General features: G+C 51.0%; 1 protein-coding gene across 1 annotated transcript; it reads right to left on the bottom strand.

The window, feature by feature from the left end:
- Positions 1–156: 156 nt before the first annotated feature.
- Positions 157–7,451, bottom strand: PDZK1IP1 (PDZK1 interacting protein 1). The gene is made up of 4 exons (XM_026854201.1): positions 7,154–7,451; positions 3,276–3,384; positions 1,239–1,337; positions 157–715 (listed from the first exon to the last, which is right to left on the bottom strand). The coding sequence occupies exons 1-4, from the start codon at positions 7,224–7,226 to the stop codon at positions 643–645; spliced, it is 354 nt and encodes a 117-aa protein (XP_026710002.1). The 5' UTR covers positions 7,227–7,451; the 3' UTR covers positions 157–642.
- Positions 7,452–15,759: the final 8,308 nt, after the last annotated feature.

Below are 15,759 nucleotides of genomic sequence, written 5' to 3'. Positions count from 1 at the left end.
TTATCTCTGTCTAAGCACCCTTCCCACCCCCACACCACCTTCCCACCCTGTCTTCCCTTTCCCCAACTGCCTGAAGGCTGGGAGCGCTTCGAGATGCCAGAAAGTCCTTTGGGTGATTAGCAAAATGACCCTATTTGCTGTCATATGGGCAACAATTCTCTTTATTGCCCACAGGAAAGATATATACAGGGAGAAGGTTTGTTCTGACATTAAAATGCATGGTGTAGGTTGTAAAAAGCAGGATGAAACGTGGAGAAGAGAGCAAGATTTCCATCAACAGCTCCCCAGAGGGTGGCTGGGTGTGTGGGGAAGTCCTAGGCACCCAGCCAGGACCCCTGCACCTCTGGAGCGGGTCAGCACCCCCCTGGGACTGGAATCAGCCTCGCCAACCAGATGGGGTGAATGCCAGGCAGAAGAGGTGGCACCTGCAGACCTCTCCTGGGACCTCTGCCTGCATGGACACCAGCCCCCGAGGCAGAGGAACACATCCAGCAAGTGAGAAGGGAAAAGATCAGGAGACGGAGAGGTCAGAAGCCACCACGCATGGGGGATGCTGGTGCAGAGGGTCCCTGTGAAGATGCCCATGGTGACAGCGGGAAGCAAAGTGAGAGGAGGAAGAAGGGCAGCTGGCCGGGACACCTGCTACATGGCAGTGGTGATCACCCTCTCCTCAGGCTCCACGGTGTTCTCATAGGCATGTTCGCTCTCTTTGGACCTGTGTTGGGAGGGAGAAGCACAGCGGTGAGCTCACCCCCAGCAAGACCAACCTCCCTGAAGACCCCACCCTGACCTTGCTGGTGCTGGCCCTGCACTGAGGGGTGAGGTGGGGAGGGCAGGAGGGGTCCCTCTGCCAAGAGGAGAGCCAAGCAGAGGCTGGGAATTACTCTAGAGCAGGCTAGAGTCAGATGACAGTCAACATCTGCGTGGTGGCCTACAGACACTTTTGGTGGTTTACTCTGTTTGAAAGGTGTGGTGCAGCACAAGAAAAATGTGGTGTAGCAGGTTGCAAGGTGGTGGATGGACCATGGGGCTCAGCTGCAGGGATGGGGAGAGACTGGGGAGGAGGGGATACTCCCTCACTGCCTTCTCCTGAGCCCCTCGAGAGGATAAAAGCCCCAAAACTAGGTGCATGGGAGATGTGAGAACCTAAGCGGGAGAGACTGCAGCTCTGCATGTCTGAACTGTCACCAGGGGGACAGAACCTAGGAGCCATGGGGAGGTCTGAACAAGTGCTTCACCTGAAGTCGGCTGCAGCTGTTACGAATCTCCCTTCGTGGCCGTTGGACACAACAGCCTCCTGCTTGTTCTCAACGCTCACCACTGTCTCGACATTTTCCCTGGAAGGGGAGAAGAGAGGAGCTGAGACAAAGCAACAGAAGGACCGTGCCAGGGAACAGCTCACAGCGGTGACAGCAGAAAAGAAGCGACTGATCCAACACTACAGAGACAATAAAGGACCTGGATGTGTGATCCTTGCCTCAGACACCCAGCTCAGCCCCCTTCTCAGCAGAACACGGGCAAGGAGAGACACCCTCATGGCAGATTTGCAGGGGCTGTGCCCAGACACAGAGTGGCAACCCCTGTCTCTGGAGCTGAGACTCCCAGTGCCGGGCTGGTAGTCAGCAAGACTCATTTGTCAATACGTGGGATTGTTTTCTCCCACTAACTGGTTTTTCCAGTCCTCTTCTATGTAATCTGTTGCAAAACAGTCTGCCACAGGTCCCAGGTGACACTGAGAGAAACGCCAAGGCTCTGCAGGTGCCGGGGTGCATGTACACACATGCAAAGCCAAGCTGCTTTCTTTCAGATGTGATTCTGGATCACTCACAGAAGGAGCCATGGGGCAGGGACCGGGTGTTAGACCTCAGCTGGAGTTTAAAAGCTCAGCTCTGGAGTGAGCCCGTGTCCCGAATGCACTGGGGGTGGTTTAGCTGTGGAGGGTGGGTGCAGGCCCACCCTGTGTGCATATCCCTGTCTCCTCCAGCACCTGTCCAAAGGCAAGTTCAAAAGTTTTTCCAAGGAACAGACTGGCATAAATAGGCAGCAGCTTGAGCTGATAGCTGCTGTCACAGTGACAGTGCAGAGCTGGCAGTGTGCCAGGCTGCTGAGCCTCACTGCCCGCTCTTCTGAAGAGAGGCCAGATTAATTAAAACAATCCGCCATCCCCCCTCAAGCCCTCCTCAGCATCCTCGGCCTCAGGGCTAGGGAGAGGCAGCCAGGCATGGGCAGCAGTGGGAAACACCGTTCCTGCCTTCCACTCTACAGCCTGGGGGCGCCTCCAGTTCGAGGACAAAGGATCCTCTTTGGGAAACAAAGACTGCAGTTGCAAATCAGACCAAATAAATATATACATATATACATTACGCTATCCACTGGCCCTGAAAGCATCCCAAAGGGCCCTCTTCAAATGCATCTGGGGCAGAAGCTGACCTGCTGAGCACCAGAGTACACCCCACGTCCCCACCTTCTCAGCCTGGAGACACTGCAGGGATGCACGGATACAAAAAGACTCCAGCAACTTTGGGTGCAAAGTGGCTGTGCCAGTGTAGAGAAACTGGAACCAGGCTGTAGAACATTTTGCTCTTCATTCCCACTTGACTTTGGGCTCGGGTTCACAATCATGTTACTGCAACTTAGGCAGTTAGCCTGGGTCAGCTGAGCAGGAGCAACAGCCTGTGGCTTTGCTTGGCTGGCAGCAGGCAAGAGGTAACCAGTCCCACAGAGCCTTTTTCTGATGGTTAAGGCCACCTTGTTCACCTGTGCTATGGGCTCCAGGCAGAGAGCTGCCGCTGCTCAGCTACTTCCCTCTTTTCCCAGCTCTTCCTCATGCCTTCTGCTGTCTTGGCTCAGTCTGCTCTGCAAATTAAGCTGTTTTGGGCTTGTTTTCCCATGGATATAGCACACCTGGGAACTGCACCCCCAAATCTGTGGGAATCTAGGCTCAGGTCAGCCCCGAGATGTGTGCCCATGTAAACCAGCCATGATGCTGAGGCTCTCCTGTCCCCAGCAGTGCTTTCTCATGGCAGCATCCGAGTGCTCTGCTTGGGGGTGTCCCTGTGCAAGGAGCAGGGGGGATGAATGGTGCACACTCGCATCTGGCAATAAGTAACAGGGAGCAGAGACCAGGACAGGGCGTCTTTGCTTTCCCCGCCCGGCTCCCAGCACAGTGATCACAGTGTTCCCAGCCCTGGCATGGGGACAGAGGCGGCTGGAAGTGATCCGTGCAGAGGCAGCTAAGCCCAAGCCAAAGCAACCCCCAGCGCTCCCACACTTACACTTTCTCCTTACACCAGAACCTGTTGACCACAAAAGCGATGGCCACCAGGACTAGAAACACAACCACTGCAATGACACCCTGTGACCATGGCTGGAGGCTGCCCCGGGCTGCAGAAAAAAAAAAAAAAGAGGACAAGTGTTAGAAATACATCTTCAGGTTTTATCTGCTTGGCTGAGCTTCTCCCACCCGGCTTCACCAACAACCAGCCAAGAGCTTGGTCCTGCAGAACCAAGCAGAGTGTGCTGCTGTTAATCCAGGCAGTTTTATCTGGGTGATAGCAATGAAAAAAGTGCAAATAACAGCAGTTTTTCTGGTGACTGCATGTGGAGCACGGTGCCTTGCAGTTTAGAGGCCCCATATATACATACATATATGTACACAGTGGGGCACAGGTGACTCTGGAATGGGGGAACAAAGGACCGGGGAACATGGAAGAAAGGAAGATGGTTGCCCAAAGTAGCAGGAGAAAGGCAGCAATGGGGTTTCAGCAAACTGTTTATTCTCCATTCCCAGATGCCACAGACAATGTTCCCAGGTTATTTTCCAGACATTGCCCAGTTAAATAAGGAACCCACAACAGGGACAGCATAAAATTCAGTTGTTGCTCTCACAGCAAATGGTGGCCAGTGTGGATTTTAGTAAAACCTAACATTCAACAAGTTTCCAAAGCAGCAAGCTGATTTATGATGGGAAACAGAAGGCTGAAGTCTGCAGAGCAAGAGCTTCCAGCACAAAGGCCAGGCAGAGCTGGCGGGGGGCCAGGTCAGGGGGTAGCAGGGGGTGGCCGGGAGCTCCCCTGGGGCAGACAAACTCACAGATTCATTTTTCTCTAGCCAGACCTGAGCAGTGATCCAACCACGGGTGGGAAGGCTGCTAGACGGATTCCTGAATGCAGGAGGAACTCAAGGGCAGCTCGATGAGAAGAAGAAACCCTGCCCCAGTCCTTGCTGGGATGGCTGCTCCTCACTTCCCACTGGCTTTTGGGCAATGGAGCACTCAGACATTGCCAAACACATCCCAAGTGTTGTCACATCAGCACCAAAAGACCTTGTCGACACAGACACAACCCTTTGGGATTTAGTTACTATTTGTTCAGTCACAGCTTTTCCTCTTTCTACTGAGTGAAACACCAACTCTTGCACACAGAGGAGGTACCTCTGCGCAGGCTGATGGAGCGGGTGGGGAATGCTCTCTGCCAGCTCCAGCATCAGCTTTGGACCACTTGGACCCAGGGCCTGCCATGGGCACTGCGAGGCTGAGCTGCCCCAGGACAAGTGCACTGGTGCTTCAGTCTGACTGGGGAGCTTTACGCTAGCTGAACACTTCATCTGTCTCACAGGGGACAAATCTCTGCTATAAACAGCAAATAATATTTACTAGCAGCAATAAAGGTGGGTTGTGTGCTCCACATGTGTGAACTCATCCACAGCCAGCTCCACTGCTGACAGCCCTCGTCTCCTTCCTCTGGTTTTGGGGAGGAGGACTGTTAAGACCTCCAGCTCCTTGAGTCCCTACTGCAAGAGGATTTTATTAAAAAAAACCCCAAACAAACAAAAAAAACACCACCAAAAGAAACAAAGCTCCTTTTTCTTCTTGGAAGTGAAATCAGTCCAGCCGACTGATTCACCACCTGCACCAGTACAGAAAGTGGTGGCACTCCTGGGCAAGTGACCGGGAGAGCAGCCCTGAACAACGGCCTTCAGCCCCTCCACCAGGACACTGGTCGTGTTTACTGCAAGGTCCCGGGGCCAAAACTCAAGTGAGAGGAATTCAGGCGGAAATTCCCACTTGTATCAGCATGTTTTGGCTGACATCCCATTTTGTCAGCAGGTTGCTGGTGAGGGTACTGGGGGGCTGGTGGCAGTGAGGAAGAGCACATCTTGGTCCCCTTCTGCCCAGTCTGATGGGCAGGAGATACTCCTGCCCCTGCTGCCCACCACCCCCGTGGGTGCAGCCCCAAACACACCTTATGCCTCCAGGCTGAGCTTTGGCCTGCTTTGCTTCCTCCCTCGCTCTGCCCTTGGCTGTTATCTCAGCCACATTTATTTATTAGTCGTGTTTTATTTTTCCTGCCAGGTCCAGGATTTCCACCCTAAGCCTAGGAGGGGACCAGGTCCAGCCTTCAGTGAGGTTTCTACCAGGGTTAAGGGAGTTCAAGGTCCACTGGGGAATGAAGTCAGCAATGACTGAAATTGCCAAATTTGCATCTCATGATCTTCAAGCAAAGGAGGCAAGAAGACGAGTAGTAGGAAATCTCCTCTAAGCAGCCACGCTCAGGAGGTGATGTATGTTTTTGCAAGTGAAACCTCTCTCAGGTGGCTGTTTCAAAGCCAAAAGGAAAAATATAAACAAAATCAAGCAGTTCTCGCTTTGAGAGACCATTCAGAGCCTGGCTGCAAGGGGAGATGAAGACTGCAGGGGAACAGCAAATGCCTCCGCATGGGGCTCAGATACCCCCATGGGGCGTGAGGAACTCATGTGGGCATGAGAAATGGGAACTAGGCAGAGGCAAATGCTTGAGAGCATCTTCTTGGGGAGCGAGTATGCAGATGTCAGCCCTGGGGGGCACCACCTGGCTGGAGTCCCACCGGAGCACACCTTGCTTCCTTGCCAGGAAGGATGGCCGAAAGGATGAGTCTCGCCAATGGAAACAGGACTGTTTTCCTGGAAAAATGCTTTACCAAGGATGTCCCTCCTGAGACAGCCTTTTCCTCGGGCTCTGCCACCTTCTCTCTATTTCACCCCATGGCAATGATGGGTTTTTTCCTCCTAAACAAGATATTCTAAGCCAAAGTAAGCAATGTGGGGTCTGCACCACCGACAAATGTGTGTGTATGCATCTGCAGCTACAAATGAGACCAAGGGAAGTGCCAATGGCAATATAAGTCCTTGCACCTCCATTTCCATACTCAACGGCTGCTTTGAAGACACAGATCTGCTTTTTGATACATCTTCCCTGAGCACTTGGAAAGCATCAGCTGGCCCCTGTCTTTTCACCTCTGAGGAAACTGTGCCAGGCTCTGAATCCTCATTAAAGATGTTTTTTGTTTTTTTCCCCTCTTTCCAGGCAACAGCAAAACTTTCAATCCTGCTGTCAGTTGGGACCCCAGGCTGTTAAATCCTCAGCAAGTTGGTAAACAAATACAGGAAGAGCGGTCAGGGCTAGGGCATCAGAAGGAGAAAGGGGGGAGGGAATTTTCCAGGACTTTGGCATTATCAGATGAGTTTTAATTACTTATTATTATTTCTAGTGTTAGACATGTCCTTCCACGAATTTCCTAAAAATAATGCCCTAGCCATAGGAAGTTTCTCTATTAAGTCTTCGGGGACGGAATGAGAGGGCAAGTTGAAGAGGAAAATATTTGCTCCCTCACCTCAGCAATGATCAAAATTACAGATTAACAGGAAAACCTGCAAGCTCGGGGAGTAACCCAGCACAAGGATTGCCCAGAAAAAAAAAAAAAAAAAAAAAAAAAAGCAAACTTTAATAAAACAGATTACTCATCCCGGTGCACAGTCCTGACAGAGGTAAATCAGATCTGCTTTATCTCCATGTAAGCAGGTAAGATAAACCTCGGATGGCAGTTTCAGCCTTTGGCAAAACAGGTCAAAAGTTTCTGTGCCCCAGCTCTGGCAAGACCTCCCAGCCCACCAGACACCCACCTGTCCCCATCACCCACAGACATGAAGCCGGAGCTAAAGCTTAGGCAGGAGCTGGGCTGTTTTATCTGTTTCCAAGAGGTTCTTTTGCAGTTGTCCCTTGTCCCCCAGAGCCACCCCACCGAGCAGCTCCCACCTGCCTGGGGCTCGGTGCACCTTCCTGCTTGTCCCCTGCCTCAGTTTCCCCGGGAGGTTCAGGCAGCTGCCTGCACTTACCTTCCTGGCAGCAGGCAGGCTCCAGCTCCAGGAGCAGTCCCAGGAGGAGGAGGAGGAGGCAGCGGGCAGGCATGGCGACACGCAGGGCTGTGGGCTCTCGGGGCGCGAAGGAGCAACCGGTGGCAGCCCCTCCTCGCAGGGCGCTGCGCTTGGGCACGCCGCCCTCCCACAGGAACGAGCGCCTGGTCAATTATCAAACGTATTAACGAGGGAGGCTGATGCTCACACCTGGTTATTCAAATCCCGCTGCGGGAAGGGGTGGAAGGAGGTGCCTCTTTCTTTCTCCCCGCGGAAGCTGGCGAGGAATTCAGGGCACGATGACTTGAACCTGACAGTCCCCTTAGGGTGTGGAAGGGGACTCCGCCACAAAACATTTGCATCAGCCCAGGAGGAAGAAACTACACCCAGATGGGTAAATCTCTTCCTCAGCATGGCTGCGGTGCTTGGGGAGTGTGACTAAAAAGGTGTCTTCCAAGTCCCCCTCCCTGCAGCAGGAAAGCCAGGGGGTCCAGCGATGCCCCAGCTCTGACAACCTTCCCCACTTCATGGGACCCCGGGCCCTGCAGATGCAGGGAGCTGCCTGGCACAGCTCACACTTGCTTCTTTGCTCTTTTCTACTGAGCAAGTGTCATTAACAACCCCGCAAAACACATCTGTGTCTTAAAAACATCCGTTTAATAAAACAAACCCGATGCTGAGTACTGCCTCCCACATCCCACGCCTTGCTTAATGGAGAGACTGTTAAATAGAGTGAAAACAGCATTCATTTTATTGAGCCTACAGGGCTGTTTCCAAAATTTCTTTGACACAGGTGTAGAAACACCCAAAGACCTGCAGCAGGTATCAAGGCTGGCCCTTCACATCAGCTGCACAGATGCTGAGGGACCACAAAGGTTGCAGGTTCCAAGTTAAGCAGCTTCCCAGCCCATGCCAGGTTTGGATGGTTGAAAAACCCACCCCACAGGAAGAATAAAAGCTATTTGGCTTCACGACTGTGCAACTTCAGTCACTCATGAAGGAGATTTTAAAATTATGAGCCAGTGGTTTCACTGTCATTCTCGTGGTGTGTCACAGCATCTCTGTAAGCCCAGCGCCCAGAGCTACTGAGCAACCCCCTCGGCAGCATCTGAGCTCCTAGCCTCTGGGTCTGGTGTTCCCCCCACCCCCCCCGGGATCCCACCTAGGTGCTGGGTCCCCACACAGGCACCCACAAAGGACTCACACTCGGGAATGTGCAGCACCCTCAGGAATACATACCCACCAGTGCAGGATCGCCGTCCTTCATCCCTTGTCTTTTTCCTCTGGATCTAGAATAATGCCATTTATCCTGAAAACAAGTGGGAACTGGCTTGAGCTGCACAAGACTGAAGGTCAGTTCTCAGCTCTCTCCCAAATTCCTTTCCATGGCCAAATTTCCACCTGCAAAGTAGGATAATCTCATTCCCAACCCTGTTAGTTTTCTCTTATGAACTCTGGGGGGCACTGCACTCAGCAAGGAAGTGGCATGACATGGACCTGCCCATAATAAGGCCCTATAAAAGCAGTCTAATGCTGGTACAGAGAATAATGAATGGCCTGTGAAGAAATAAAACTGAGAGGGAACTTTGGGTTCACCACATTATCTATCCAGGAAAACATGCAGAGCTTGTGATCTTTTCTGCCTGTTTATTCCTTGTCTCTTAATAAAAGCCCAGAAAAAAACCTAGCTTTTGAGAGCAGAAGGCTTTATCAGCAGATCAGAAGCCCCAGAGAAGCCGGGCCTGCTGCTGCCCTTGGAAAATTCAAGGTCTGAGACATCTCTCTGCTATTGCTACCCACCCTCAGGTCACGCCTGGGGCTGCGGCAGGTTGCTCAGGGTTCCTTCTGGTCCTCCTCCACTTGTACTTCAGGGTGTCTTCACACCCCAGGGCTCTGCCCAGCCCAGCTCCAGGGACCCTGGGCTGATCTTCCAAGGACAGGGATGTCTCAAGGATCCACCCGGACCCCTCAGTGTGGGGACAGGACATGACAGACCAGCCCCTGAGATGAAGGCAGAGCTGCTGTGCCTCCCAGGCAGGGGTCTTGCTGTTGGCTCTCTCCTGAGGAGCCAATAACACTTTACTATTGCACATTCCGACATTTATATGAATTTTAAGGAAATATTATTGTTCTGGCCTGGCTGATGAGGCCAGGGAATTGCTCATTTTCTTATCTCAAAGCTCCCCTCTACTCCAGCGAGGCTCCCTTAGCCCACGGCAGCTATTAGCAAAAGTATGTGCTATTGTGGCCACAAGCACTGCCTGTGGCACCTGCTTGATTGCATATCGCTGGGTTGGGCCTGGGGGAATGACAAATAACAAGTCACTGTAATGGTAACAGGCTTGTTGCAAGGGCAAAGTCCTAAATTTTGGCACATAATTTGCAATCCAACTCATCCTTTTGTCATTCTGGCTCTGGCTTGGGACCTGCAGAGATGAGAAGCTGCACGTTCCCACTGTAACACATTGGAAATCTTGCTGTGTCTCTCATTTAAGCCTTCAGCATCACATAGCTGCAGTGAGCCAAATCTCTACACGTCCATTTTACAGGTGAGGGAAACTGAGGCACAGAAGTGGCAAATCATCTTGGCAGTATTTACTTAAACCCAGACACAGCTCAGCTCTCTCTCCCAGTGACTCGTGAGCAGCTGGCTGTACAACAGGTCACAAAAAACAGGTCTTGGGATTTCAGAATTTACGCTGGTATCCTCCAAAAATTGGCATTTTCTTCCCACCAAAAAATATGTCAGTTTTTAGCCAAAATTAATATTTGCTCAAAGCACATTCCTGAGCTAAAATGTGTTCCTGGGTGATATGGCTCAGAGCACAGATGCCAGTTCCTCTTCAAAAAACGTTATGGGGCTCTGTGCTTTTTTGGAGGTTATTTTTCTTTCTCCTTCACTTCCTTCCTTCCTTCCTCCCTCCTTCCTTTCCTCCTTCATCCTCTCCATCTCCTCCCCCTCTCCTGGTAAAAGTCATAAAAATAAATAAAATAGATGAGAACAAGCCTGAACATCCCCTAAAGAAGAGATTGTATTTTTTTCCTAGAGAAAAAAAAAGTAATAGTTGCATTTCAATGGCTGCTCTAAAAAGAAAAGGAAAAAAACAAAGCCACAGGCCCAATTTTTAATTTCTTGTTTTTTTTGTCATTTGCCATCACAGCCAAATATTCCCCACCTGCCCCAGAACTCTCTCATTTCCCATGGACACTGGCTTTCAAATCTAGCCTGGGATGGATGCTGCCACGGGAGAGCCAGGAGTTACAGCTGCTATAGAAAGGGCATTTTCTTGGCCCGGTATGCCAGTGTGGATAAACAGAAGAAGAAAAAGGCTTTTTGTCCATTGCAGATCTGTGTTTCAACCCCCTTCTTTAAGAATGCCTTTAAACAGCAATTTATTTTCTTATTCATGTGCTGATGAAAACCTGGTATCAATAGTGTGGCAATGGGGCATGGCCTCATGCTGTCCACATCCTCCCCCGCCAGCCTGGGGTTCAGCTGGGCCATTTGCTCCCCTCCTGAACACACATAGGGCCAAGAAAAAAACCCACATCTGAGCATTTTATTAGGCATTTTATTAGACCATTCATGAGTCCCCCAGGGCTGATGATAACTGCAAGACTTGAATAAGCAGCAGGGAGGCAGGGGTGGCATGGTGGTGGCTGTGATCATTCCTGGACCCTCATTTGGGGAGGATGTGGATTTTCTCCTTCTTGGGAATGCTGGTGGGATCAGCCAGGATTGCTCCTGGCAGTGCACTTGCTGGGAGCTGGTACCCTGCAGCCATCTGAAATGAGGCCCAGACATGGCACCAGCACAGGGGACCAGGTATGCCCTTCATTTTCCCTCAAGATCTGCTCAGTAGCATCGCCATGGCCCATGTGTATCTTATGGGACCCTCTGGATGATGTTTCTTACACCAGTTGATTTTTGGCATGGATCTCTGGGCAGCATTCATGCCAACCACTGTCTCTGCTGGGGCCTGATGATGCTGCTCCATACAAGGGCACCAATGGGCTTTCTCTATCCAGCTGCCCGTTTGCACACAGCTGCCAGGATTTGTCCTCTTTGAGCTCCCTGCTCCTCTGTCTCTGGTGTCAATAGCTGCCAGGGATCTGACAGCATGTTCACATCAGCCTCAGGCCCCACAGCCTTGGAAAATTAGGCTGAGAAACACCTACCTGATCTGTCTCATTTTGCCCTGGACTTGGAGGAATCAAACTAAAAATCCCTGAAGCAAAGAGAAAAATCCATCTGCCTCTGGTCTGCCTTATTGCTGGGGGATGAGCCTGCATCCGTGATCCCCCCTCAGCTTTCTCATCTGTTCCGGGGGCATATTTCACCCCTAATCATCCCTGAGCACAGGGGAAGGTTCCACTGCATTGCTGGAGTGGCAGATAGCCAGGATCCCAATACATGATGCTCAGAAAGGGAGAAGGGAGCTGACTTCGCTCTGGATATTCCCTCCTGCCCAGCGGTATCGAATGGAATGAATAATTTACTATCCGATCATCTCTAATCTTCGTCCCATAAAATCAGCAGCAAGCTGGGAGGGTTTCTGAAGCCTCCAGCTGCATTTGCTGATAAGACATGAGGCAGGAAAGATTGGAAGCCCATAAAAATGATAATCTCAGGCTTCAGTGTAACTTGGTGGAGGGTTTTCTCCTGTCCTTTCGTTAAGGATGGATTTCATGATCTTCCTTAAATAACAACAAGCCTTCTCATGAGGAATCTCCCACCTGAAAAACTGATTGCATCGTCATTAGGAAATAGGAGGCCAAGAAGCCAGAAAAAAATAGCTGGAGCACAGGTTAGTGCAAGGGCCAAGGCTCTGCAGAGCAAATGACACCTAGTTTTATGGGATGGGAGGAAAGGAGGGGATTGGAAGTAATTTCTGAACACAGAGCAAAGCTTTGGGCATTGGGAGTCTGCCTGGGAGAGTTGGCACCAGCACCATGCTAAGCTGCTGGCCACAAGCCTGACCATGAGCCCGGCTGTGGAGCAATGCCCCATCCTCCTTGTCCTGTACCTCCTCGGCATGAAGAGAAACATCACGTGTCATTTTGGTCTGACTTGGTACAGTATCCTCCTCTCCAGCCCCAGATTTGGTGAGTTTGACTGTTGCCTGGGAGAAGATGTTAAAGGAAAAAACCCAACTCATCAACCATTTCCATGTGAATCTCAACCAAGATGGCCAAGAGGAGGAGAAGGAAAGAGTTGGCTGGCTTGGTGGGTGTGGATCATTTCAGGAAATAATTATCCCAGATGCTAGAATAGGAAAATTAAAAGTGTAAACTATAATCAGATGTTAAGTTGCTTTTCTTCTGCTAATTGAAATAATGTTTTCTCTGCTACCCACCACTCTACCCCTTTCAGATGCTAATCCCTATCAAACACGGACTTACAATTACAAATTCATAGGCATCTTTCCCAGGAGCAGAAATTGCTTTGCCCTGTAACCTCTAAGATGAGGTCTTAATAGGAATTCACAAGTAGTCTCTGGTAAAGCTTCATTAGCTGGAGAGAATAGACAAGGGCAAGTTGCAGTGCTCCCTAACCACTCTAGGGAAAAATTAATTTAAATTACTTTGTAAAGTAACAAGGCCAGATAATGTGTTTCCTTCTCGGATTATTGTTTTCCAACACCCTAATGTGCTCGTAGATTAGGTTGCTTTGCCTGTCTTGATGGTGGTCCATGCAAAATTGTAGTTTATGGAGAGCAGCAGCCTTTGGAAGGAGAAACACCAACCCCTTGGGCCACAGATGGATGGAGGTGAGGTGAGGATCTGGCTGTTCTGCTGCCTGAAGGCCAGATCCTGAGCAGTGTTGAGACCCCTGCTCCCAAGGGCTGGACCAGAATGAGAAATCTCCCCCAGAAGCCACCATCCCTCAGCAAAGGTACCGGTGTGGGTCTGATTCCCAACCAGCTGAAAACTAAAATGCACTAAAATATGCTAAACCCCAAGCGTGCACACCCAGGATATGGGGCTGCGATTTCACACATACCCCTTCAGAGCTTGCCAAGCCTCTTCAAGAGGAGCCATAATTCTCTTCCCTTGGCACCAGGCTGGGTGCTCTTCATGCTGGGCTTGAAATGTGCTGTGGTTTTATGGAGCTTTGCAGTGAGCCAAGCAAGGGGCCACGGGAAGATGCAGCGATAAGGGCTTGGCAGAGGGGCTGCGACTCTTCCCAGTGCCCTGGGCTCGCTGCCGGGCTTTGGTGGGTGCTGCCAGCACCTGGTGTTATTAACCTGCGAGTTGTCATGCAGAATGGGCCTGTCTGACTAAATCCTCGGGGGACACGAACATCATTCAACGGAGAGACAAAGAGTTCAAAGGGCCTTTCGGCAACAAACAGCACTGATCATCTCAGCTGATTAAATAGGTTCCCAACAGATCTGGGAGTCCTAGGAGACCCAACTGAAGCTGGTAAGATTTATGGGGAGCTACCTGAATTGGAGAGGGAATATATCGATTTTATTCCTGGCTTCTGAAGGGAGTTGGTGTTTATTTCAGAGCAAAGATAGGGCTGGAGAGAGATGCATTGAGACAGAGGGGTAGATCAGTAGGTAGAAGGATGGATGGACAGACTCCCAACCCATCTAATCATTTTCTTGTCCCCATTTACTTGGGGAAGATAAAAACCCCATTGCACCCAGACCTAATTTCTGCCATCCTCCCGTTCAGAACTGCAACACATCAAAATAGGATTATAATCCCCAAGGATGAGGTTTCATCCCCATCAGTGACCCATTTCCCTTTGAGCCATGACAAATTCTACACCACCTTTGCTGGTGACAAGCCCTGTGTTTTGGCAGCTCTGCGTGCGATTAAGTGCACCCTTGAGACCTGCTTGGCTTTGCTGTCTTGCAATAGGCAGGACCCAGCCTCCTGGAGAGCAGAGGAGCATTAGGGAAGGCCATGTCCCATGAAGACACCCCTGCATGACTCTCTGGGTCCCCAATGGGTAGAAAAGAGCCTGATTTCAGTAAGACTCCCCGGTTCAGCACCATCTGAGAAAGACACTTTCCTTCCTCCATCTTCCACAGCTTTACTGGGGCAAAGGGGGGACCCTGGGCAGAGTGAGCAGCACCCCCAGTGAGGCAGATCAGCCTGAGTGTCCTTGAACCATGCGGTTCAACCTGTCACAGGCCTGCCAGACAGGCACCAGACCTATTTATTTTCACACTCATCAGCAGAAGCAGCACGTTTTCAGGTGGCATCTCTCTCCTCTTCCTTCTCAGCACCAGAGCTTTTGCCTGGCATCTGAAGGGAAAAAAATAATGGGGCCATCAGCAGCGAGTGAAACACATCTAATAACCTCCACTTCTTTTCAATGAGCTCCAGTTGTTGCTTTACAAGTGTACTCCAACCCCAGCAAGTGCCAAACAAAAGCTCCCCTCTCCTCCTCAGTGCCTGTTAAACAGCCTTATTATTTCAGCGAGCTGCATCTGCCGGGTGGCAGCAGCAATTACCATAACACAGGGGCAGGATTTGGCCTGGATGCTTCACCCTCGATTCTGCAACAGGCTATAGCATTGGGCTGGTTGAAAAATAAAGTGAAAAATAAAGGGGGGAAAAAAAAGATCGAATATATGAAGTCACTTTTCTGGCTGCCACCCAAGCAAACAGATGCAGGTAGCACAGGAGATGGGAAAAATCACATCATCTTCTGCTCTGTGCAACAGCTTCAGTTGCTGGGGAAGGGAGTGGGAGGGACATGGAAAGGCCAGAGGGCTTTCATGTGTGTCCAAAGGGTGAAAGAAGCATTTCTCAGGGTACACTGAATTTGGGGAGCTTTTTGGGAGCCTTAACCCATTGCTTGGAGGCTGCCAGGCCTGGCAGGATGCTGCCACAGCTGAGCTGAGTACCATGAGATTGGGACAGGGAGCCAGGGCTCCCCAGGGAGGGTTGGGATGGATAGGAAGGGGCTTGAACAACGCTGAGCTGTGCTGTTGTTCTGTGACAGCTGAGAGCAGGTTGCCCTCGAATCCAGCCCTGAATGGGTTTTGAGGACAAAAGGTGAAGACCCCTGAGAGATGCCTTTGCCTGGGATTGAGGGGGAGAGATTGTTTCCAGGACTGGGTGGGCTATTAATTACAACACAATAAGTAACAGGGCATTGGCACAGCCAGCAGTGCTCTCACTGCGAAGTGCGAGCCTTCACAGGGTTGCCTTACCCCTGATGAAATCCTGGGGGACTCTGCAGCCTGTGCTCCCTAACAGGGAGCCACTGACCACAGGCACAGAGCCCATCACCCCCATGTCCCGGGGAGCAGGGACCTGTGGGGCAGCACCGAGACCTCCAGGGCTTGGCTGAGATCTGGGGAACACCAGCTGTCCCAAACTTTCTCTACCCCAAAATACCAAACTCTGCAGGAAAATAGCTGCAGTGTTTCAATATAAGGGGTTGAACTGTCAGTCTATGGTAACCCTGTGAAGATCTGGAGAGCTGATCAGTGTGGGTGGAATGATGGGGGGGAAGGAGAGGGAAAAAGGGAGAAGGGGAGAAGATGAGAGGAGAAAAAGGGAGAAGGAGAGAAGGGGGATGGGAGGAGAGGAGAGGAGAGGAGAGGAGAGGCTGTCTCTTA

Source organism: Athene cunicularia (genome assembly GCF_003259725.1).
Source record: "Athene cunicularia isolate RWA chromosome 8 unlocalized genomic scaffold, athCun1 chr8_part1, whole genome shotgun sequence".
NCBI classification, from domain to species: domain Eukaryota; kingdom Metazoa; phylum Chordata; class Aves; order Strigiformes; family Strigidae; genus Athene; species Athene cunicularia.
The sequence above is the reverse complement of the archived record's forward strand: the minus strand, read 5'-3'. Positions and strand labels throughout refer to the sequence as shown.